The sequence below is a fragment of the Mya arenaria genome, chromosome 5, assembly GCF_026914265.1.
Source record: "Mya arenaria isolate MELC-2E11 chromosome 5, ASM2691426v1".
Taxonomy (NCBI): domain Eukaryota; kingdom Metazoa; phylum Mollusca; class Bivalvia; order Myida; family Myidae; genus Mya; species Mya arenaria.
In genome coordinates this window covers 20571336-20596001 of record NC_069126.1, presented here as the reverse complement: position 1 = coordinate 20596001, position 24666 = coordinate 20571336, and the positions used below count along the sequence as shown (strand labels likewise).

Below are 24666 nucleotides of genomic sequence, written 5' to 3'. Positions count from 1 at the left end.
CTGTAACCAGAAAATATAAAAATAACTAGCTGCGCTCTCTCTTGCTGATGTACTAGCAGATCCATATGAGAGCATCGCGTCTGAGGAGTTACATAAAAGAACATAATATCCGATGCTTATCAATGCAATATCTTCACATGATTGAAAGCCTTCCTAATATGACCTGTAAACTAAACAATTCGTTATGATTTGACGTAATGAGACCATTGATATCAATATTTAATAGAATCACCCACTGCATATTATTTTACTGAAATCAAAGTACTGAATGTGCTTGAAGGCCCATAAGTAAAATGTTTATGTTCGACTGTTGACATGATAGATTTAATCACTTCAATGCCTCTGTTATTTTGAATTTAGGGTCATGTCAATTCAAATCAATATATATTCTTTCTTTTATATGACAGTCTGAAGTTAAGATCCATCTCATATTTATGTTAGATACCTAAAATGGAATATAGAACGCATACCCTTCTTCTCAGACAGAATGGATATTTTATTCAATATATCATGCTATGCGAAATGAGAATGTCTGTCGGTAGTTAATCTTATTGAAATGCTTCAAATAATATTAAGTACATAAATGATAGCTTTAAAGCGTATATAAGGTTACAAATAGCATATATCATGAATGTTACAACTTGTTGGGCCGAGCTGTTTACGGGTATGTGTAGGGGCAAAGAACATATAAAGATAACGTGGAACACACTGAATATTCAAATGTGTCATTTATTTAAAACATTGTGTAAACGATAACAGTTCAAATAACTTCAGATACGATCAATGACATGCAAATACGTAACACATAGTGCAGTACATTATTCTACATCTACCAATTAAAAAACAATCAGTGTCAGACAATCATCCGAGAAATTCTCATTTTTGATAAATACATTTAGCATTTGATGTTAATAACATTTGGACAATTAAGAAAGGAGACAAATCCTACAACTGAAGTAAAAACATAATATAGTTTATAAAAGTATCATATGACTAAACATGATACACATAGTAATCTATATCAGCAAGTATATGAGAAAAACTGTAATAGTAAAATTGTATAACGATTGTACAATTAAGTATTTAAAATACTCAAAATTATAAGTGTCTAAAATGGTTATAAACAATTTAAATTATTGTCATGGCTACCGTTTTCGCAAAGCAAAATAGGTATATTCCATTAAAAAGCTTGGTTCCTTTTACATTTAAGTCTATTTCAAAATGCGAAATTGTGACAAACTAGTTAGACCTAAAATACATTAAACTGTATCAGTGTATTAAACAAGACCTAAATAGTGATACTTTCATATAAGTATAAAACGAGGCAGATAAGGAATAACAAACATAATAAACAAAAAGTTCACCTTTTTGAAGGAATTACAGACTCTATAAACACATTATGCGGCATATCATTTAGAATTAAAACACATCTGTGCAAAAACATCAACGTTTAAAATTGCATAGTGATACATGAGGCATTCTACTAACGAACGCGAATATGTGCATAGCAAATGTCTGCATTTAATATCAGATACTTACAAGTCATACTAAGGTTACTTTATCACTTTATGTGCGAAGACTTGCAAATTTCCATCTAATTTTGGAAATCACAAGTGTGATCAGAAAAAGTCAAGCAGATATAAAGGCAAACAGCTTCATTAGTAGTTAAATAGTGTTCTTAATTAAAACAAATCTTTTCATATACCGATCAACTTAGATATGTGTTACTAGAACAAGACAAGGTTTTGCCATACTATTATTTGGACTGCAACATACCAGTAATCTTAAATTGTATTAGTTTCAGATATATGGAAATGTCTTCAGATTGTTTAGACGTAATATCTTTAATAGCAGCTTCAAGTCGATATTGACACAAAACAAAGCGTGCCATTAAAACAATAACTGTCATAATCCGACGTTTATTTCCAATTTCAGTCGATATGCATTTTGTAAACGGCCAATTAATAAATATAGGGAACCTCACAGACTTCAAAACAAAACATATGCCAATCGGTCAATATGTATGGACGTTTTCACATCACCAATGCTTTTCAAAAAGGCTGGTAATTTTTCTATTGCTATTGATGCAATACTATACAAATATATCAGTGCATAATAAATGCGGCTGTTATTCTATTTAATGAAATGACAAGGTTATGCAGCCATATAAGCAAGTAGCGTTTGTAGAAACTTGCGGATTTAAACTGGTATTTTGCTTCATTTATAATGCAGTTTCTTTAAATCTTAAAGACTATACTGATGATAAAATGATGTGGATATACATTGTTAAGAAATAAACCTAACCTGTTTCAGCAAGGTCAAGTATACATCAGAAGCAATGTTTGCACAGAAAGTGAAGGATACATACACATCTAATAATACAAAAACATTCTTATACTCTTAATCTCATGGTTAACTAACTCAATATCTGTCTATCAAAAGGTCCAACAGGTATTTATTAAACCGTTACATCTCGGCAAATTCCATTGTCTATTCTAGACTTGCGGTACCCGAAGAAATCCGAACTCCGGTAGATCTTCCCTGGCAGCGCTGTTTTCAGAAGTTGGTTTTGAGCAAGTTTCAAGTAGTTACACTTTCGTTGTTTACCAAATCTGCTTTATACTAACTGTCTACTGCAAAAAGAAGCTACAGTTTGACATTAACTAATGCCATAAAACTTAACATATCCCTCTCCTCTCGGATCAGACAGGGTGTATCACATTTTAAGTACATATTCACTGCAACGATGTTTACATCATCTGTTCAAAGAAAGTGTATACAGTTTTTGCCACAATAGTTCGTTCCTGCGAAGCCAATTCCATTCGTTACTCTAACTAGTAATCCGCCCAAGAGTGTATATATGCGCATATGGTACTCATAATAAAGGATTAAACACATGAACACTCATCGTAAACATCGTAACAATATTACATGAAACAGCACAGCAAGACTAATGGCTGCCCGGATGCCTATAAACGGACGTGACTTTGGGGCAGTGTTACACTTGTCCTCGTTACAGAAACACAACTGGCCCTCGGAGGGACGCGACTCATGGATACACACGACCGTCTTTCGGATGCTGATTTCCATGTTCTTTGAACATGTTCGCTGAACCAACCGTTTGCCTGCAGAAAACATACAGTTTACGTTTTATATGTTGCAAAACGCTACTTGAACGTAAGGGCAACATTTTGAATTTTGTACAAGTTCAAACCCTTTAATGGTATCTCATGAGGTCATCGATTTTGTGAATGTCAGTGAGCTAAGTCACCAATTTAATTATAGGGATTTGCAAACAACCTTCTAGTCAAACTGTGACTCCATCATTTACGGGGTGTTACACGTACGCGCACACACAAACGTTGTGATTTAAAAAATCCCTCTATAATCTTTCAACACTTTGACAATTTAAGATTTGTTATATATTTTTTAACTTTTAATGTTTAAGTTTTGAAATAGTGTTTACAAGTCATTTAGCAATGTCGCATTATATAGCAAAAATGAAATCTGAACCTTAACCATTATTAAGTTGAAGTTGAAGTTAGTAAACATGCCACTCAAAATATTCAGACATTTTACAGGGATATAATGATGCATGGTCTCATTGCACTGTAGACATATCCTATCATCTCTACAAACTGTTTTTTATTCCAAATACATTTTCGTTATTCTTCGCTTCATGTTTTCTGGAAATTGAAGTTATCTTATTCAAAATCAAAACATACACATTTATAACAAACATCAATTTGGACTGATAAATCTTTAACTACTTACTAAATAATGCATTTATGGAAAATATGAATTACTGATAACAAGATTGTAACCTTGATTTTAAAAGCTGAAAACCCAAAAATATTAAATGATCGGTGAATTCTAAAATATTAAGAGTGATCTACTATCATCTCATAAGGTAGAAATACCGTTTTTTCTTCACATTTCTTTCAAAATAAACTCGGAGTCCTTCATAAGAACCATTGCTTTTTATATTTATTCACCCTTTCTGGTATATTTAAACAAAAATATAAATTGTGGTAAATTTTATTTGGGAGTTTTAGCGCACCTTTAAGTATTAATCAATATTTACAGTCCTACGCATCTGGATGCATCTAGCCATTTCCATGATGAACATACTTGTATTGATATAAGGCTAATTTGTAGCTTAAAGTCGCGGGTTTTCTATTCAATTATGAAAATTGGAGAACAACTTAATCTCAATAATCATAAAGGCATCGCAAAGTTTAGATGTTATGGCAAACATTTAAATAGTATAAGACTTATTTACTATTGAGAATGTCATAATTTGCTTTGAGAGAATTAGTAGGTTTTCCGAACAGTACAAGTACCTTATATAATATATTTTCACAGTTACTTTTTTACTTTGAACTTGGCGCTGATAAGAAATTGTTCTGTGTATTTGTGGGCTACAGGAATGCAATTGACTCTGTTGACCATTTTCACATTAAGCTCACATTATTGATGTATTAAATATCGAAAACCTTTTCTCTCAATATCGTTACAAACACATTTATTGCCACTAATCTCTTGAATGGAAGTGAAGTTTCTTGTCCAAAACTGCAAATATATTCCTTATATTTGATATCATTTATAGTCAAGAGACTACATGGTTTCATGTTAATACGATTAATATTTGTTAAAACCTATTTTCATTGACCTTTTCATCATAGTTTCGACGTGTTGCTATCACATGCATTTTATATGCCTGATATAAATAAAAAACACATACTCATAAACCAGAATAGCATACCACTAAGCGTTTTCCTGGTCCACTTGACGCAGTATTCCTTGCACATTACCACTTCTACCTGTTTCGCCATGGTTTCGTTGAAGGGATCATTACAAGGGTGGTCCTCAGTCACTGCCGAGCAGTCGTAACATAGGATGGGGGCCCGGCCCGCCACTAGAAACCAATGAAAATAATGTAATCAACACGAATATGCAGTATCAAAAAAGCATAGATGCATTTCAGCGAAATATTAAAAATTAGCAAACCGAAAGGCCTTCCGAATTAATTTAATGAAGGTTTCTATTTCACAAACAATCTAAGATTGGACATTTCTAATAACAATCCAATCACTGGCAATTATGTAGACGAATAGTCATTGATAAGTCTGTAATGTGTCTTATTGTTTTGTGAAATCAGGCCCATCAGCAGGATGCAGCATCTATAAGACCATTGCCAAACGATCGATGCGGTTATTTTCGCATTGACTATGCAACCAATTATAACGCCATTTCTATAAGCAAATCGGTGTCGTAATAAAAAAATAAATGAATAAATAAATAAGTATGCGAACAACTGTCAAGTTGAAAAACATTTTTTTTACATTTTCGGCAAGCGTTCTGTAACAGCGATAATTTGTTAGGTGAATTATTAGGGTGTAGGCTAGTGAATATGGCATTCTCCATAAGTGAACACAACGTGATTGGAATATCATTGTTATAAAAAGTCATGTAAAGCCTCACATTTCCTGCAAATAATACATAGATAAACCACGGTACAAATATCTCTTGTTTTAGTGAATAAGTGAAATAAACATCTTTCTTTGGCAGTGAATAAACAGTGTCTGAGTTATTTCACAATTAAGGAAATAGCCAAGAGCTAAAAATCAGCAACAAATGTAATATCAGACAAAGAAAGCGAATCTTTTCGCAGCGATTTGAAGTAGCATTCGCATACAATGTGATTTTGTTTCTACTTTTTACTGAATTGCAAATGCCTGCTACAATTTTGAAACCATGTCATGAGCAGACAACCTAACGTTACGTTTAACCCAATTCATTTAAACACATTTACACAAATTGAATAATCGTTCTCCTTCAACTTGTCACACTTTACATTTGTTGCTGAACGCGTTACCCAAACTAAAACAATCTATGGTGTATCTTACCATAAACGATCGTTTCATCTGTCACAAACAAAGCATACAACAACTTACATAGCGGTTCTACGTATTTATGAATATTGTTAAAGTGACACTCTTATTGAAAATCAATACATACACATGAATAAGAAACATCAATTTCGACTAATAAACCGTTAACTACTTACTTACAACCATTGTTTTTGACATTTATTCATCCTTTTGGGAATATTAAAATAATATACTTAATTGTTGTCAATCTTATTTGTGAGTAAGGGTGCATAGTTTCGAAAGGCACATTCAAACCACACGCAAAGTTTGATATAAACTTTACTGCCTTCTCGTTTTACTCAGATTGCAGGATTGGAATGCGTAATGATTTACACAGAACTAGAACATTTAAAGCATACACATAACTATATTCCACAAGTACATTTATAGCATACATACACTTACACAATATATATTCAGTATGGTACACAAGCTAATCGTTCTGATTTATTATGCATACACAAACATAAAACATCCCTGTACACATAAAGGAAAGATTTAAGGATACATGTGTATGTGTAACGTTATAATCCTTTATCGAACACATCACTTCCTCGACGTATACTGGTGTAACGAACTTGTTTGTAAATAAACTGTATTTAGCGTTTCAATGTTTTAAGCCGCTGTATTACCATAGTTTTAACACTGCATTGAATACAACCTACAGTTACAACCAATGGAATTTCAGATAGGCAATGATTAAATACTAGACTTAATCATTAAGAATTTCACCTTTCGCGGGTGTTATTGCGATGCAAAGAAACCAGCTTCTCAAAACCTCTATTGACTTACTCTTTGGTTTCCATTCTTAAACTGATTGACGGTTATAGTTTGCTTGTTGATTTGCTAGCAGGAGTATACATATGTCGAGGTGGCATACACTATAAGAACTATACATAGACAATGATAATTTAATGAATCCTTGAACTCAGAACATGTTACACATCTGCCATCAAGTTTGTTTTTACAAACAGAGCCAGTACTATGTTTTTACACGTCGATGACATACACTATTAGAATCCTACGTATAAAATGACAGAATGTTTTAGTAAATCAGCTAATGCTGAGAGTGAAATGTTGACAACAATTATGATAAATGAAATCAATGTTAAGATTGCTTTACAGTGTTCAGAATGTATGCATTAATATCACATCAAACAGGAAACAAATGAGATCGGAATATTTATGTGTATTGTGTATGCCTTTGTAATGCAATACTCAGGACATGTGTTTTTTATTCCTTTAAAAAACACTTGTCTAACAAAAAAGTAGTTTTACAGATATCATCACGAGATTCAATTGATTTCGCAAATATAACATGCTTTTCTAGCTTATTAAATTGATGTTAAAAGTCGTATATGATAAAAAAATAGAACTGTTACTTACTTCCTATACAATCTTCTTCCCCAGCTAATGCTGTCGGCACCGTCAGGAGCACTGAAAACAAAAACGGAAACCATATGACTTTTGCATGTGAAAATATATTTAACGATATAACAGATGTGCAGAATAATGGTTAGTGCGGAAATGCCATTATTCAAAGTTCAATAGCGGAAACAAAAACAACTATACCAATAAACAATGAAGGACGACATAAAATCACTAACATATCTCATATCATAGTGGAAACTATTACAACTATCCTCATAACATTTAAGCAACCACAGAAAATACACCAACATCATACTAAGGTCATTAAGCACAGACAAAACTCTTCTTATCATTTGAATACGCACTGAACATAAGAAATTAACATTGAGCTCATTCATAACGCATAATGTAAAGAATCCCATCAACATTGGATGTAGTTAATTTTAATCTTAAAACAAAACCGCCAGGCCCAATCGTCACAAACACTGTTACGTGAATTCTCAGTCTCAAACTCATGTAGTGTTAACCCATAACCGCATGAAATCAATTTATAAAATCACATGTTTTACATATTTTAAAAACTCATTTTCTCATAGATTATGTTGATAATGATTTTCGGTAAATATTTGACAGTAACATTATTTTAGAGCAAAATTTGAACTTGAATCCATTTGTTTTAAAAACCTGTTACCAAACAGGATGTTTATCAATATACTGCACACGAAAATGTTTTTAAAGGCTGATAAATGACTTGAGTATTTTTATGACATTGCGGCCAGAAATTTAAGACATAATGGCCCTGAATCGCCCACCTACGATATGTGAAGAAAAACACTGCTCATAAACAACTACTCGTTATTACCTCCAATTGACATGTATTGAAATGTAGTCGGTCATCAGTCGGCGCCCATGGACTTTATTTTATATTTTCAAAGATATAGATTAAATTAAGGAACATTAATTTGCTGAGTAATGCTGTTTATGTTGTTTCATGATGCACGATAAAGTGTAATTACCTGTGCATCTTAAATGTATAATTTAATTAAATGTAAAATTTAATTGATAACGAATTTTAAAACTGTATCGGCCCTGTATATTTTGTGTTTCTCTGAAAGGAATAGCTGAAAGTGTTCGCAAGAGATTAAGTGTCTGGTCTAATTTAATGGACAAGTCTGATTACTAAAATAAATATTGTGCTTTACAATGTAATTCTACTAACTTACGACTTATAGATACTTTAACCTAAATGTCTATTAAAGTATAATAATAACCACAAAATTTATTAACCACAAGAATTAAAATCATCAAGTATTTCCCTTGTTACTAAAGTAGACAAAAAATTCAATGAACACGTAATGATGACCTTCACAATGAATTAACAACGGAAGTAAAATATCAATGTTTAAATGGTATGGGAAAGGCGCATAATCTTCAACAAGAACAGTTGCAAAATCTGTGCGTGTAAATAAACACACGGTTAGTCGCTATAACGCATCTAAGCGATCCCTCACTTCACGCGTTTAAGCATGCTAAAGACATCCCCGTATTTGATCTTCATAGACATTTCAAATAAAGTGATGAAGGCTAACGCATTCGTTTCAGTATTTTCCACTAATTTTGTGACAAACGTGCCTGTTTCTTACGGCCAAAGGTGAGCATACAACCGGTATTAAAGCGCGTACATTAGTATCACTAAGTTGATTATGTTTAGTTATATCAAGAAGGGCTACCATACCTGCATTTAGAAACTGTCCATACATGCAGTTTAACTACTCTGACCACTTGGTTGGCAACAATTGCCATACACTATACATCTTCTCGCTTTATAACGTTACCATGTCAGAATTGTTTCCGATCTCTATATGTTCTTCGTGATAATGGAGTGGAATGTTTCGTTCTGTTTATATCGTCATGATGTATGTCAGCGATTATCTCCTCGTCATAAACCGTAACAATCATTAGATGAGAGCACATACTGATATGAAATGAATGTGCTTAGATATTTATAATCATCAATTCGTGTGATATGTGATTTATATGTAGTTAATTGGATGTATTATACAAGTAAAATAGATCTCTTCTTTTATTCTTCTCTTTGATTTTTTGTAGTCGTGTAACATAAATGTCTGTCTCCTCTTTTGTATGTTAATTATCATTCATAATGGTGAAAATAATGGTCGTACGACTGTCAACAATTAAAGGGGCTGTCTCACAGATGATAAAATAGCGGGAAAAAAAGAAAATTGTCGAAAAATGACATAAACTTGGCATCGTTGTGTACAATGCATTGAAACTTACTAAATGAAGTACCACATAGTTTACAATTTATTTAAGTTCAGCAGTTATTTCGTAATTTTCCATCAAAAAAGATTACTGGGTATGTCTACCAGGTAAAATTCATTCCTTATGCATGATTGGCTAGTCGGTGTTATCAAGTGATATTACCGAGGTACGTGTATAGCTTAATTATGTCACCTGATTAGAGCTAGCCTTAATAGCTCAGTTAGTAAGACGTTGGACTTAAATTTTGGCGACGCGGGTTCGAACCCGGTCACGGTGCCAATTTGTGACACAGTCCCTTTAACAGGCGCCCATAATTTTTCTTTCTGCTGTATAGCAATTTATTGACTGATCCGTCGGAATCATTGAATACGATATTGGGTGTGGACAGTAGGTTTGAAAAGTCATACCAGTGTGTGCGGATGTGGACAGTATTACAAGTGGGTGTAGACAGTTTTGCCAGTGGGTGACGACATAATTACCAGTGGGCGCGGACAGTCTAACCAGAGGGTGTGGATAGTATTGCAAGTGGGTATGGACAGTCTTGCCAGTGGGTGTGTACAGTCTTGGTAGTGGGTATGGACAGTATTGCAAGTGGATGTGGACAGTTTGGCTAGTGGTATTGGACAGTCTTGCCAGTTGGTGTGGACAGTCTTGCCAGTGGGTGTGGACAGTATTGCAAGAGGATGTGGACAGTCTGGCTAGTGGTATTGGACCGTCTTGCTAGTGGGTGTGGACAGTCTTGCTAGTGGGTGTGGACAGTCTGGCTAGTGGGTTTGGACAGTCTTGCCAGTGGGTTTGGACAGTCTTGCTAGTGGGAGTGGACAGTCTTGCCAGTGGGTGTGGACAGTATTGCAAGTGGATGTGGACAGTCTGGCTAGTGGTATTGGACCGTCTTGCTAGTGGGTGTGGACAGTCTTGCTAGTGGGTGTGGACAGTATTGCAAGTGGGTTTGGACAGTCTTGCCAGTGGGTTTGGACAGTCTTGCCAGTGGGTGTGGACAGTCTTGCCAGTGGGTGTGGACAGTCTTACCAGTGGGTTTGGACAGTCTTGCCAGTGGGTGTGGACAGTCTTGCCAGTGGGTGTGGACAGTCTTGCCAGTGGGTGTGGACAGTCTTGCTAGTGGGTGTGGACAGTCTTACCAGTGGGTTTGGACAGTCTTGCCAGTGGGTGTGGACAGTCTTGCCAGTGGGTGTGGACAGTCTTAACAGTGGGTTTGGACAGTATTGCAAGTGGATGTGGACAGTCTTGCCAGTGGGTTTGGACAGTCTTGCCAGTGGGTGTGGACAGTCTTGCCAGTGGGTGTGGACAGTCTTACTAGTGGCTTTGGACAGTCTGGCTAGTGGGTGTGGACAGTCTTGCCAGTGGGTGTGGACAGTCTGACCAGTGGGTGTGGACAGTCTGGCTAGTGGGTGTGGACAGTCTTACTAGTGGCTGTGGACAGTCTTGCTAGTGGGTGTGGACAATTTTGCAAGTAATTGTGGATAGTCTTGCCAATGGTTATTGACAGTCTTTCCATCTGGTGGGGACAATCTTGCTTGAGGGTGTGGACAGTATTGCAAGTGATTGTGGACAGTCTTGCCAATGGTTGTGGACAGTCGTTCCATTTGGTGTGGTCAATCTTGCTTGTGGGTGTTGACAGTGGGTGTGGACAGTATGTGTGGTCCGTCTTGCTAGTAGGTGTGGACAGTGGGTGCGGACAGTCTTGCTTGTAGGTGTGGAAAGTGGATGTGGACAGTCTTCCTAGTGGATGTGGACAGTGGGTGTGGACAGTCTTGCTAGTGGGTGTGGACAGTCTTGCTAGTGGGAGTGGACAGTCTTGGTAGTGGTGGGGACAGTCTTGCTAGCGGTGTGGGTATTTTTGCAAGTAGGTGTGAACAGTCTTGCTTGCGGTGTGGACAGTCTTGCATATACTATTGGTGTCAATTAACAGATCCAATTAAACCGACATAGCTATTGCCCTTTGCACCCAAATGATCCCTCTTTCAGAACCTGAAAACTCATATTTCTATTCACTTCATTCACATACGTAATCCTATTGAATTGATTAAATTAATGTCTGATATTAGAAAGACTCGTTCACAGTTTTAAGGTTGGCAGATATTGTTCACATTTCACGAAATTGGAAACTCGATATCTGACCCCTTAACATGTGAACATGAGTCTCTTTAAGACGAGTTGGGAGCTCGTTAATGTGATATTCATACTGAGCTACATGGCAATGTAGCCGAACTAACGAATGTTTAGGGAATATCATTTATTTCGTGCTTTTTACACCAAGACAAGTCATGCCACATATCCGAAAAGAGACTGCAAGCAAAGCAATATAAATACCGAGTGTTGTTTGCCAGATAAGACTGAACATGTTTTTTTATTATTTCAAACTGTGAGTCACGTGATTCTTAACTCTTTTGCACTAATCAGCAGTTGGCTGATGTCCAGGAAGGTTTAACATTTTATCTTTATGTTATTTAGACTTTAAGGTGCCGGAGAACAATTGAAATTTGGAAAGCCGTCATGAACCTCAGATAAGACCGATATTTGCTTCATCATACAGTAAATACTTTTTGCACATGTTAAGCCAATATCCTCAGCTTGGCTTACTGCCATTGAAATTCAAATTTTCACTAATGCAGAAAATCCAACATGAAACCAATTTAACACCCAAGTAGACAGAACACATCGGGTCTTATAGTCAGTACTAACTGTGACCTCCTAAGGAGGCACACGATTCAAGGCGTAAGACACTCTGCGGATGCCTTACTTTTGTATTCAACCATAGTTTAACTATTCCAAGGCTAACCGATATTATAAGTTACGGGGTAAGTAGGTGACCCGATATTGGATATACGGGGCGCAGGAAACCATATCGCTCGAACCCGTATATGGTTTCCTGCGCCCCGTATATCCCATATCGGGTCACCTACTAGCCCAGTAACGTATTTATCACTTCGACAACCTGTTTACATTTTTAAATGTTTCATTAAATTATCGGAATTGGAAAGACGCCATTTTGGTACAATATAATTATGTGACCCAATATGGAACAATATGGGGTCACCGCGTGACCAGTCCTGGACCAATGACGTTGCGTCATTTATGTTGAAGAGGTGATATATATATATTGATATATGTGTGGTCTGTTTGCTTTGTTTGTACGGTGTGAGTCTCTCGTTTAGTGCATGGTAGGTGTTAGCCCATTGTCTCGTACAGCGTCTATATTTAGGTGTTGACTAGTGTGCTTGTCCCTGAACTTTCTATTGTAGTATCAAGTGTTACATATCCAAAATGGATACATATAGTATAAATGTTATCATCTCATACGAATATAATTATTCATACTTGTTGAACCTATGTGGTTAAACAATGGAACACCTGTACAATTCTCTCCAAACTGACTTTCACTCTTGTTTTGTAATCCGACTTATTGCATTTGAATCTATGAGATACACTATCATAGAATATAACCTGACAAGAATAGACTCATGAAGGGTACCACAACTTGTACTTCACAAGATTTAATGTCAGTTACTGGAGTTGGCATCAAATAAGACAGCAAAAAAACGATCACGCATCATCAAGGTATCATCTGAGCCAACATAAGTTTGATGAAAGTAAAGTTAAAAGCAAAGCAATCATACCTAACTTTTAACATCAAGCACTCAATTAACAGAAAAAGATCTCGCCCACCAGTGAATTTAAGGTATAGCCATCATTCTACAAAACACACAAAAGATTGAGTGTTAAATTCAGTGTTAAACAATACATTTTCGGTTGACAGTCTTTGGAGGCATTTGACCAAGTAATGAACATGTCGGACATACACCTCCACAATATGCATGCAGTTGTGACATAAGCTTGGTTCCATACTTAAGTCTATTATTCGTGTTCATGTTATATTAATACCACATTCTTCAGCGTTAAATTTAAAGAAGGTTCACTTTCTGAAATATGTACCTAACTCGTGAACGACCTTAGCGAATGGATATAGACAATATGTATACTTATCATATATCGAGTGTTTACTTTTGTTCAGTAACAGTTATACAGCATCCGAGATAATACATTTGGTATGCCATTAATCAAGCAAACTATATTGAAATCATTGTGGGTTGCTTAAACAATTGACATCATGGGATGAATGATAAACCAATTATAAATGTAAATGTCGATGGTTTCTCGTTTCAATGCCAGTACTGGCAAGTCTGTCAATACTGCTGTACACATATCGTCAATATATTACGCCTTGTTTGAGACTTGTATCTTATTAATCAATTTTTTTGATTCGTATGTGTTATCATCATCATCGTCATCATCATCATCGTCATCGCCATCATCATCATCATCATCATCATCATCATCATCATCAACATCATCATCATCATCATCATCGCCATCATCATCATCATCATCATCAATTTCATAAGAAATATGTAGGCTCTGCATGAGGATCTGAGGTTGGCGTCACCTTCCCGACCTTCCTGTTAGCCAATCAGAGGCCTACTTTAGAAATGTTGAAAAGAGATCGTATAAGTTCAATTTATCCCAATATTCAGCTGTAATTCCATAATTGATATTTAGTTTTAAAGTGTTCAGTATTGTTTTTCAAATTCAAATTGAGTTTGACGGTTGAAAGGGTGGACGAATATTTCAAACAAAAGGAACATTGCTTCATACGTTCGAAATTTGGCATTTCCACATGTTTTTTGTCAATTGTATAAACAAACAACAACATTAAAACAAAACTTCTGATATACAATTAGTGTAGTGTAAACAAAATAAAAACTGTTGGTACCAAGTATGCTTCTTTTTAGCTTGACTGAAAAATAATCATATAGAAACTGTGGCAAAAACTTTTTTTTTTCGAAAAAAAAGAAATGTTCAAAATTTTAATAGTATGATCGTACTGCAAAAGCATTCGGAGAATGATTCTTTTTCTTATGGCTGTATTCAACGTTTGCATTTAATGTACATGGACCGATCTTTCAAAGCGAATTATCTATTGCACATAAACCATTCTTAACTGAAATTGTGGAAACAATTGCAACTATTAGAGATCAAATCGGATGATATTCCTAACAAGATATTCTTTATTACTTTGCAGATATGCGTAACTCATATGAGGATTACGGAAGCGGAAAGCGTACACATTGAATAAACGGTCTTACGACGCAGTGAATACATAGACCCAGTGCTTTCAGAGATTTGATGTATATTTGCATAATGACGAATACAGTTGACGAAACAATTTGCCATTAATACGTCTAGTCAGTCTAAAAGAAGACCAAATAATTCAAGAATGTTTAGAAGCTATATATCAGTGAACGTCTATAGAAAATGTACTGAACCAGCGCATTATTTCACATGAAAACCGCTCCAGGTGAAGCTTGATTTTCACAGTCTGTCTCGCCGATACCTAATGCAGTGTTAGGTAAACGCAAGGTTGTGGGCTTCACCCCTACTACTCCTCTAAAAGCTTTAGTAAGAACACACCAGCTCTCAGTAGTGATTTTAGTATTTGAATTTCGAAACAAACGCATGACTTTATATATATATATATATATATATATATATATATATATATATATATATATATATATATATATATATATATATATATATATATATATATATTCTTCAAATTGTAGTCTTTGCAACGGCATGATATGAGCTAGATTGTTAACTTTATTGAAAAACTAACCCTATAATTGCGATTGTTTAAGTTCGGCCGTTTTCATTTGAATCCCTTAATCTGTTCAATAGTAATTCTGCTACTATAAGGAAATTGGAGCACCAAACTAACAAATAAGAAACAATTAGTTCACAATGTTCATTTATGTTTCGTGAGATTGTCTGACAATTACAAGGAGTGTTCTTAGTGCGAATTGCAGCATCTACCTAGTATGATATATGCTGGAAGCACGGAATGAACATAGCAGTCAATGGTGCATTGACAGCAGCAGGTTGGCACGTGCAACAATGTCATCGCCCGTCTTGTATTGGCAGGTATTACAAAAAAACGTATTCTATTTCCAAGATTCAAGATATTAATAAGTATAATAAATAATTATAATAAGCATAATGTGAATGGGAGACCACCTGTTAACTTGGTAAAATTATATCAAACCCTCTACTTTTATATCTAAACAACTTAAGTGACAGCATAACTGAGAGTGTTGTGTGGGACTGGAGATGAGGTATATTCACTCGATTGAGCGGAGTTGAACGTCCGATATATGGACATGTATAATAATGGCTAGAATTAGAAACATTCTTTAAAACACGAATTATGATCTTCTAATACACAACTGCATGGATGCATTTTCAACAATTAAACTTCCGTCAACAAGCTTTTATTTCTTGCGCGTTACCCAAACAGCACCTTTAATTAGCAGTATTGGATTCATTCCGCTAGTTCATTGTAGGACATGATTTTAAAGATACACTCTTACTCCCACATAAGATTTACCACAATGAATGCTATTGTTTTAATATTCCAAAAAGGATAAATACATGTCGAAAACAATGGTTCTCATGAATGATTCCGAGTTTAATTTGAAAGAAACGTGCATAAAACACGATATTTCTACCATAAAGTAATTATTTTAGCATTCACCAATCATTTAATATTTTTTGCGTTTTCAGTTACTAAATATACGGTTACAATCGTAATTAATATATTCCATAAATGTATTATTTAGTTAGTAGTTAAAGGTTTATCACTCAAAAGTAATGTTTGTTATACATGTGTATGTTTTGATTTAGAATAAGAGTCTCACTTTAATCAGATTGGGTATGACCTCAGCGTACTGATTATCGTTCTGATATGAGATTTAATGAACGACCTCACACAAAACGATCTCCACTGTGGAAAAATAAATAAATAAAATCATGTAAATGACTGCTGTTTCCAGGGCAAAATTATTTATTCCTTTTTTTCTTAATAGAACATTCTAATACTAATGATGAAGCGTTCCATCATAGTTTACGGTTGATATACATACATCTGTTCCAGAAGATGCAATTAATCGCATATAAATGTGCCTTTATTGCAATTGTTTCTAGATATAGTGACATTTTACTACAATAATCCGGCATAACATACTTTATTACCCTCCCGTAATACCAGGTCTGCCAATTATCCATAATCGGCACACCAGCAGTTTTGCCAAAATTTCCTAGTGAGACACCGCGCACCTGTACCGATAACAGCCGAGTTTCACACGCGATGACGTCAGCAAAGGAGTAAATGTTTTGTTGAACGATTGTTTGGTTTTAAAGAAACTGTGCGTACAGAATCGTTCAATGTTTGGCTATTATTTATACTCAGTTATCATTTGTATGGAATTTTTAAACTGAACATTCAAATGAGACAACAAGATAAACATGAATTCCAATATTGCTTGAAACATGTTGACAAACAAATACAACTGAGTTCATCCTTTCTTTCTGCGGTTATGTTGGCATTAAAGACATTTTAAAAGGCTTTCCTTTCACTGATACATCGTCCTGTTACCTGATTACGGGGTTAGAGGATTGTGTCATGAAATTTGTTTGTTAACATCTTTTCATATCAGCATGGGAAATCAACATCATAAATCTCGGCGATCGGTATAATTTTCAATCATCAACGAAAATCTCTCGATGTACATATTGCAATCAATAGATAGGTAATTTAAATCCCCATGTTATATTTTCTTGCTAAAACATATGCAATTAAAAGGTTAAAACACAGCGGTGGTGTGCTCTATGTCCGTAATGACAGCCGAGTTTGACCGCGCGACGTTGTCACCAACAATGCAAATATGCGTACATTGGAGTATTTTTTCGGACAATTTCCGTTTTGAACTAAACGGTGTTAACATGTTAACGTGGAAAGATGATTTTCTCGTTTCGTAGCACCAAGGGGAATCACTCTGTAAGTTATAACTTCCGGCACCCGGTGTGTGTTCTCAACAGACATTCATACTCACCATAAACTGCCTATTGAAAAAGGAAAATTTTTGAATATAGAAAGAAGTAGTAGGACATGCAATTTATGTAATCATGATGTAATGGGTGGTGAATTTCACTGTATCTTCCAATGTTCATTTTTCAAGTCAGATAGAAAAAAATATATTGACTCTTATTATTACAATCATCCAAACACTTTAAAATTTGATCAGCTTATGAACAGTATAAATAAATTAACACTGTTAAGATTATCTTCATTCTGTAAAAAAATAATGTTTTTGTTTAGATAGTATTTTATGCCGGTGTTCTTTGTTCACATGATATAACTTTATAATCTTAATAATATATCTCATTCTCCATCTTTGAACTTAACCCATTTTTCGTTATCATTATTATTTTGTTTTAAACATGTTTAAATGTTAATATTGTCTATTGTATTGCATTGTTTTGTCAGATGCTCGAAATGAGCCTTGACCAATAAACTTTCAAAACTCAAAACTCAAAACTCCAACGCAGTGGTCTCCCTTGAGGTACAAATATCAATAAATAAATAGGTGATATAGCAGTGTCCTTTTTATAGGCGTAAAATATGAAATAAAAAAACGGCTCGTGTGTGCCCTGTGTCCAACACAGCACATCTAATTTGTAATGTCCCTCGGGCTAGAGCCAAATGATGTATTTTATTTATACAGCACTTTGTGGAACTTATATGCTTTTAGATGAAATATGACAGCAGTTATATAACAGAACTTTTGACATACAAAACACAGACCACCATGTGTGTGTGCGTGTGTGCGTGCGTGCGTGTGCGTGTACGTGCGTGCATGTGTGCGTGCCGTGCCGTGCGCGCGTGAGTGCGTGCGTGCGTGCGTGCGGTGTGTGTGTGTGTTTTTACTTTATACAATATATTGATGCGACTTGAAATAGCAAATGCATTATTTCTAGATAGTGGGAATTGCTATCTATACAGCGATCTAGTGTGATTTTTAGTTTACTTTTATAAGTCTGAAAATACGCTGTTCAGTATTGAAATAACGCCTATATAAAGGTCATAATACTTGGAATACTTACTGTCATAAATTTATAATGATACCATATATTGTGGTATTTATGTACTTCAATATTGTTGTGATTTTATTTGGTGATGATCAAGATAACCTTAACTTATCTTAATTCGTTCAAACGACAAATGTTTGTTAGTGGTCACCAAGCCAGACAAGTGGGTTTTCTCCGAGCACTACGCCCCCTCCCACAACACAAGAACACACCCTTGCGAAACATCGTGCAAACGAGAGTGACTTTGTATAAGCTATCATAACTTCCTTCCCAATCGTTGTAAAACATATACTGTTTAAACTAAACGACAAATGTGATATCATATTAGATGTGTTGTCCTTGTTTTGAAGTTGATCTAAAGTTGTCTTATTTCGCTTCTATAAGTTGCTACTTTCTCTAACTGATAAAAATTCCCAAATAAAAACTGTAATCAGCTTTATCTTTGTACAGAAGCGCTGCTTTGAGCACTCGTCATCGATCATATTAAGTGATCTTAAGAGTCTGCTTTAGTTTTCTATGGCGGTTTTGGTAACGTATATAATTATATATCAATATGAATAACCTTCTTTGTATGCGAGGCCCATAGCATGTTCTTTTGTGGTTTGATGTAAATAATTTAACAAATCAATTTTCAAAACACATTGTAATTGATTTGTAAACAAGCATGCGGTCTACGGACTATTTCGCCCTTTTCAAATTAAAATGTGTTCCTTGTTACTGAGAATGAACGCATTGAATAGTGATATAAACGTTTTACTTCAATAAACACCAGCAATAATATTCAAAGATGCACCTTTACTCCCAAATTAGATTTTCTACAATTAATAAAATTGTTTTAATATTCCAAAAAGGATGAATAAATGTCGCAAACGAGTTTAATTTGAAAGAGATGAGCATAAAACACGGTATTTTTACCTTATAAAACTATAGTAGACGACAGTAAATCTTGTAGCATTCACCAATCATTTAATAGTTTTGCGCTTTCTGCTTTGAAATACACGGTTACAAATGTGTTATCAGTAATTAATGTTTTCCATAAATGCATAATTTACTAAGTAGTTATTAAAGGTTCATCAGTCAAAATGCATGTATGTTATACATTGGTATGCATTGATTTTGAATAGTTTCACGTTGACTATCAATTACAAACAAACAAAGGAAGAAAAGATTCCTATATGGAACGCCGGCACTGTCTTTCGTAGTCCAAAAACTGTATTATTGCGTTTGTTTCTAATTACATTATGTACCAAGTGCTTTACATGGTGTACACACATAGTTATGTTATGTCAGTTTATCTTTATATGTTGTGGTTTTGTACTATATTATGACAGTTTTTATTATATTATGCGGATACATCTTTATATCATGTAGACATTTTATTACGTTATGTGCATACTTTATTATATTTTGTCCATACTTTATTATATTATTCCTACGTTAAAGACTTTATTTTGTGTTTAATTGTTAACGCTTTTGAGTGAGAACCACTCTGACGTTATATCTAACAAAAATTCAAAAATAAAGTTTTCTTGCATACCGGACGTGTATTTCCGGTCATTTGACCAGTGCTGGAAAAACCCATCTTACATACCCCATGTAAGATGAGTCACGCGCAACAACGTGCCACTTCTTATTTCATTTATTGTATGATTTATGAATAGTATATTATGCCATTTCAATTAAGCGCAGTCAAATATATATGTTTGCAAAACTTTTAATTAAAATTGAAAATAAATAATCGTCAAAAACGCTAGTTTTAGTTATTTAAAATTACTGCGCTCTATGACGTCAGTAAACAACGTCGCACGCGCTTTTTGGTGTAATTGTACAAAAGTTCGTTTTCAACGTCATTTTTTTCCACAAATTGATAAATTAAGATATGCAAGAAAAAATATCAATCATGCGTTTCCGGTACGGATAAAAAATCCGACCCTCGGGCACGCTGCGTGCAAGCCTCGTTACCGACTTACGCACGTGCCCTCGGGTCGGATTTTTTTATCCGTACCGGTAACACATGATAGATACTTATATTATTCCATAACTTGCTAATAATTATCTTTAAACAAACAGATCTTAAACCAAAATGCCGACGGTAACATATGTCGCATCCTACTGTATTTACAGTCTTGTAAATTGCTGGCGAACATAAATTATTCATTATTGTTGCCACCTCACGTCATTATAGCCCTATGGTGGATACAATAATACACTTAATCACCATACCCAGGTCCATACAGTCTCTTCAGCTCACAAGTCATTAGCTCAAAATGAAAATATACGTATATATGGTAAACTCTATGTAATGATGGTTTGTAATGAGTCTTTCGGGCTTTAACGCGACAGGTCATCCAAGGAAATCATATAGTGATACTGAATATTATACTAATATGGACAGTTACGAGACTACCCTAATGAGACTTCAGGCAATTTCAAAATGAGCCCATTTTCCAGACGTAAATCTTCAACTGATATCAAATATATTTATGTCGAAATGCTTTTAGCTTTTTTCATGGCTTAAAACACAATAAGCCTGAACTTACGATACATAGACGTTTTGATATTCGAGAAATACGTGAGTTTGCTATAAAAACAGTCGAATACTGATTAAAAACAAATAATTGTCCAGCTTGTACAACCCTTCAGGAGTATACTTCACACTGCGATTATCTGATCTGTGAGTATTAATTACCAATTGCAATTAAAACACCGCCGCCTGGTAGTGTTTCCTATTTAATGTAATTACTTCTGTGTCTGCCTCTATTCACGTATTGCCCAGCTATATCCGTACCATCTACAGTGGTTAGGGCAGCGGTTTCTCCTCGATCGCACGTGCCAAAGCGCGCCATTAATCGCTGAACCAGATCTCTAGCTCATTAGAAATGCTCATGGTTATCAGTTTAGCTAATTAATCAGTAGGAATCACATCTAGATAGTGAAATTATAGTGTAAATCAGGAAATCAGGTACCAGCTGATCAGTTCCCGTTCCAAGAAATGAGAACAACCTGCATGTATATATCCGTATAACTTATACCATTCATAGGAACATAGGCTAGTATGTAAGATTATAAGTATCTTCCATGGCCGAGAGTGTAAGATAGGTTCATTCCGACCCGAGCGTAGGGAGTTTTGCGGAAACGCGGTTTACCGAGTTTCCGTAAAACACCCTGCGCGAGGGTCGGGATGAACCTATCTTACACGAGCGGCTATGGTAGATGCTTTTTCTCCCACCTCAGTTAAACAAAATTAAGTAAAAATGTATTTTTTGCTGGAACTCTTTTGTGCTTAGTGAAAATAATTGCGTATGGATATGCGATAGCACGTGGTTGTCATGGATATTCGCGCAGTGATTCAGAATATGTTAATAGTCAAATCGGTCTTTTTAAATAGTTCTAAAGAGAATGAAGCATTATTTCTTGAATGATGCGTGAAAACTGTATAATGGTGACATTTGAAGCGAGAAATAATTAATTAGCGTTCTAAATATTACCATAAGACAAGATTTCCTTGATGCTATAGTCTTCAACAAGGGAGGTAATTACAATGTGGTAACCATTAAAAAGGAGTTCCATACGGGCATTTTATCTTCGCCCGTGGGCAAGATAAGAATATCTACCATGGTTAAATTATTGGATCTACTTATCTGAGGTGGGAGAAATACACATCAAAATATAAGCCATACATGCTAATAAGGATTGTATACAGTGGCCAGACACATTTGATGCAGACTTGTATATCAAATAATGGTTCATCTGAACCTTTTATTTACATATCTCCTTAAATTTTCCCTGCTTTACGAGAGAAAAAAAACACACGAATTGATGGTACGCCAGGTTTTGCTGAAATGCTGCCAATTTTAAAAATAAAAGAAAAAACAACAACAACAATTTCTTGGAAATCCTAACATCGATCGTTACACCGATACACTTCAAACTTAATAAAAATACCGTATTCAACAACTTTTTTTCTCGACTATTGATTTACCGAGATATAATTCCCTATAGAGATGACAACCCATGGAATATTAACAATTTTCATCATACAGCTGTTGTGAAATATTCATTGTGGGTGTTTGTCAAAGCTTATGCAATATTTACGAACGCCAGCAGCAAATTCAATTCTAATTATTTTGTTTCTTTTATGTTACGTTATAGCTAACAATGTTTTATTGTAAAATAAATAATAATAATGACCATGTTCGAAATAATCATCGTATGTTTATTGTAGTTGTACGCGTATTCCTTTATAATATCATGCGTCTACATTTATGACAGGCAGAATGACTTAACGCAAGTTGAACGTGTTTGTATTTAACACGGTTAAGATTTAGTAAATCTGATAGGGGACTGTTAGTTCGAATAATTGTACTTATTAGGTATATGATATTGATAATTGCTTATACATGAACATGCAATTAGTTTTTATATAATTCGTACATAGATTATCTATACCGTATCACACTAGTAGTGACACTCTTATTCGAAATATTTGCAGACATATGTATAACAAACATAAATTTTGACTAATAAACCTTTAATTACTTACTAAATAATGCATTTATGGAAAATATTATTAACTGATAACAAGATTTTAACCATTTATTTAATAGCAGAAAGCGCAAAAATATTAAATGATTGGTTAATGCTTAAATATTTACTGTGGTTTACTATAGTCTCATGAGGTAGAAAAAACATGTTTTTTGCTCATTTCTTTCAAATTAAACTCGGTATCCTTCATAAGTAACATTGTTCTCGACATTTATTCATCCTTTTTGGAACATTAAAACAATATTATAAATTGTGTAAAATTGTGTTGGGATCAACAGTGCATCTTTAACGTTTATTCAATGAACTAAAAACAACAGGGCAAGAGGCACAGCATGTGCTGTAAAAGAGTTGTTAATTAGTTGTACCTTGCAGAAGACAGAGTGCGGTGGTGAGGTATCGAAACTTCGACATGCCCCTGTCCATTCCATTGACCCCGCCCTCAGCATTGCATACTTCCAACTGACCCCTGTCCAGCTACTGTCCGTACACTGTCCAAATACTGACGAGAAGCTGACCAACTGGCAACTCCGAAACTGTCCAAATACTGACTTAAAGCTGGATGACACCCAGATAATCCAGTAACTTTCGAATGACCAGTTCCAGGGGGTGGTCAGGTGATATCCGGCAGTCCAGTTTAGCACTAACCCAAAGTGACCAGTTTCTCACAATCACAAAACAGCTTGAATATTAATATTATATTATCACAAACACTTTAAGAAGCTCGATCCTGCAATCAAACACTGGTAACAGATTATGAGCATAAGACTGACTTAACGTCAGGGTTTAACTAATTGTGGTAATCCTTTTAATCCGAGCTTTTCGATTCAATGAGCAAGTGCGCTATTTATCCATTAGTGTTAAACTTGACCATGGTCGACAAAACATCATATTCCACCTCTGTGTTGTCCTTATTAAATTCAATCATACATGGATATACTTCCCATGGCCCACTTTCCTGCTATTTACACTAGTTAGTAGCATGCAATAATGAAATAAATAAGAATCTGGTTACTTCACAGTTTTTCTTTGTTATTTCATAAATAATTCATGAATTGTTGTCTCACTAGCTCCACATTCAGTCTGTAAGAGAATAAATAAAACAAGAATTCGGTTCCCATTAAACTATTGTAAATCGTATCGATCTTCATTCATTGAAACCTTCTCATGTAAGACGTTTGAGTCTCAAGTATCTTGAAGCACACATAGAACGTTCAGAATGTATCTGAATCCATTCCCACCATTACCGTACCACTTCGCTTTTATTCAGTATGTTTCGTGTATACATGCGTTAAAAATCCGATATATACGCGCACACAGTAGCTTTCTCAAAATAGATCCTGCAGGTTTAAGTTGAAAATTTCTTTCCTACTATCTGTTTCCCGACAGACGGCAAAAGTCTGGCTTACGAACAGGAGAAAACTATCAAGAAAGAAGGAAGATTATGTTATCAATTCTTAAAATAGCTCTGCGAAGGTCTGGTTAGTGTTTGATAGTTCGAACGTTTATTCCATCTGAGATCGATGCGTAC

At 35.0% G+C, this 24666-nt stretch overlaps 1 protein-coding gene across 2 annotated transcripts; it reads right to left on the bottom strand.

Moving 5' to 3' along the window:
• Positions 1 to 716: 716 nt before the first annotated feature.
• Positions 717 to 24666, bottom strand: LOC128233464 (protein quiver-like). 2 transcript variants are annotated; one of them, XM_052947143.1, is made up of 5 exons: positions 23504 to 24666; positions 7320 to 7370; positions 5910 to 5927; positions 4766 to 4918; positions 717 to 3125 (listed from the first exon to the last, which is right to left on the bottom strand). In XM_052947143.1, the coding sequence occupies exons 1-5, from the start codon at positions 23559 to 23561 to the stop codon at positions 2905 to 2907; spliced, it is 501 nt and encodes a 166-aa protein (XP_052803103.1). In that variant the 5' UTR covers positions 23562 to 24666; the 3' UTR covers positions 717 to 2904. The 2 variants fall into 2 exon arrangements, with proteins under 2 accessions (XP_052803103.1, XP_052803104.1); XM_052947144.1 differs by lacking the exon at positions 5910 to 5927 and having other exon boundaries at positions 23504 to 24658.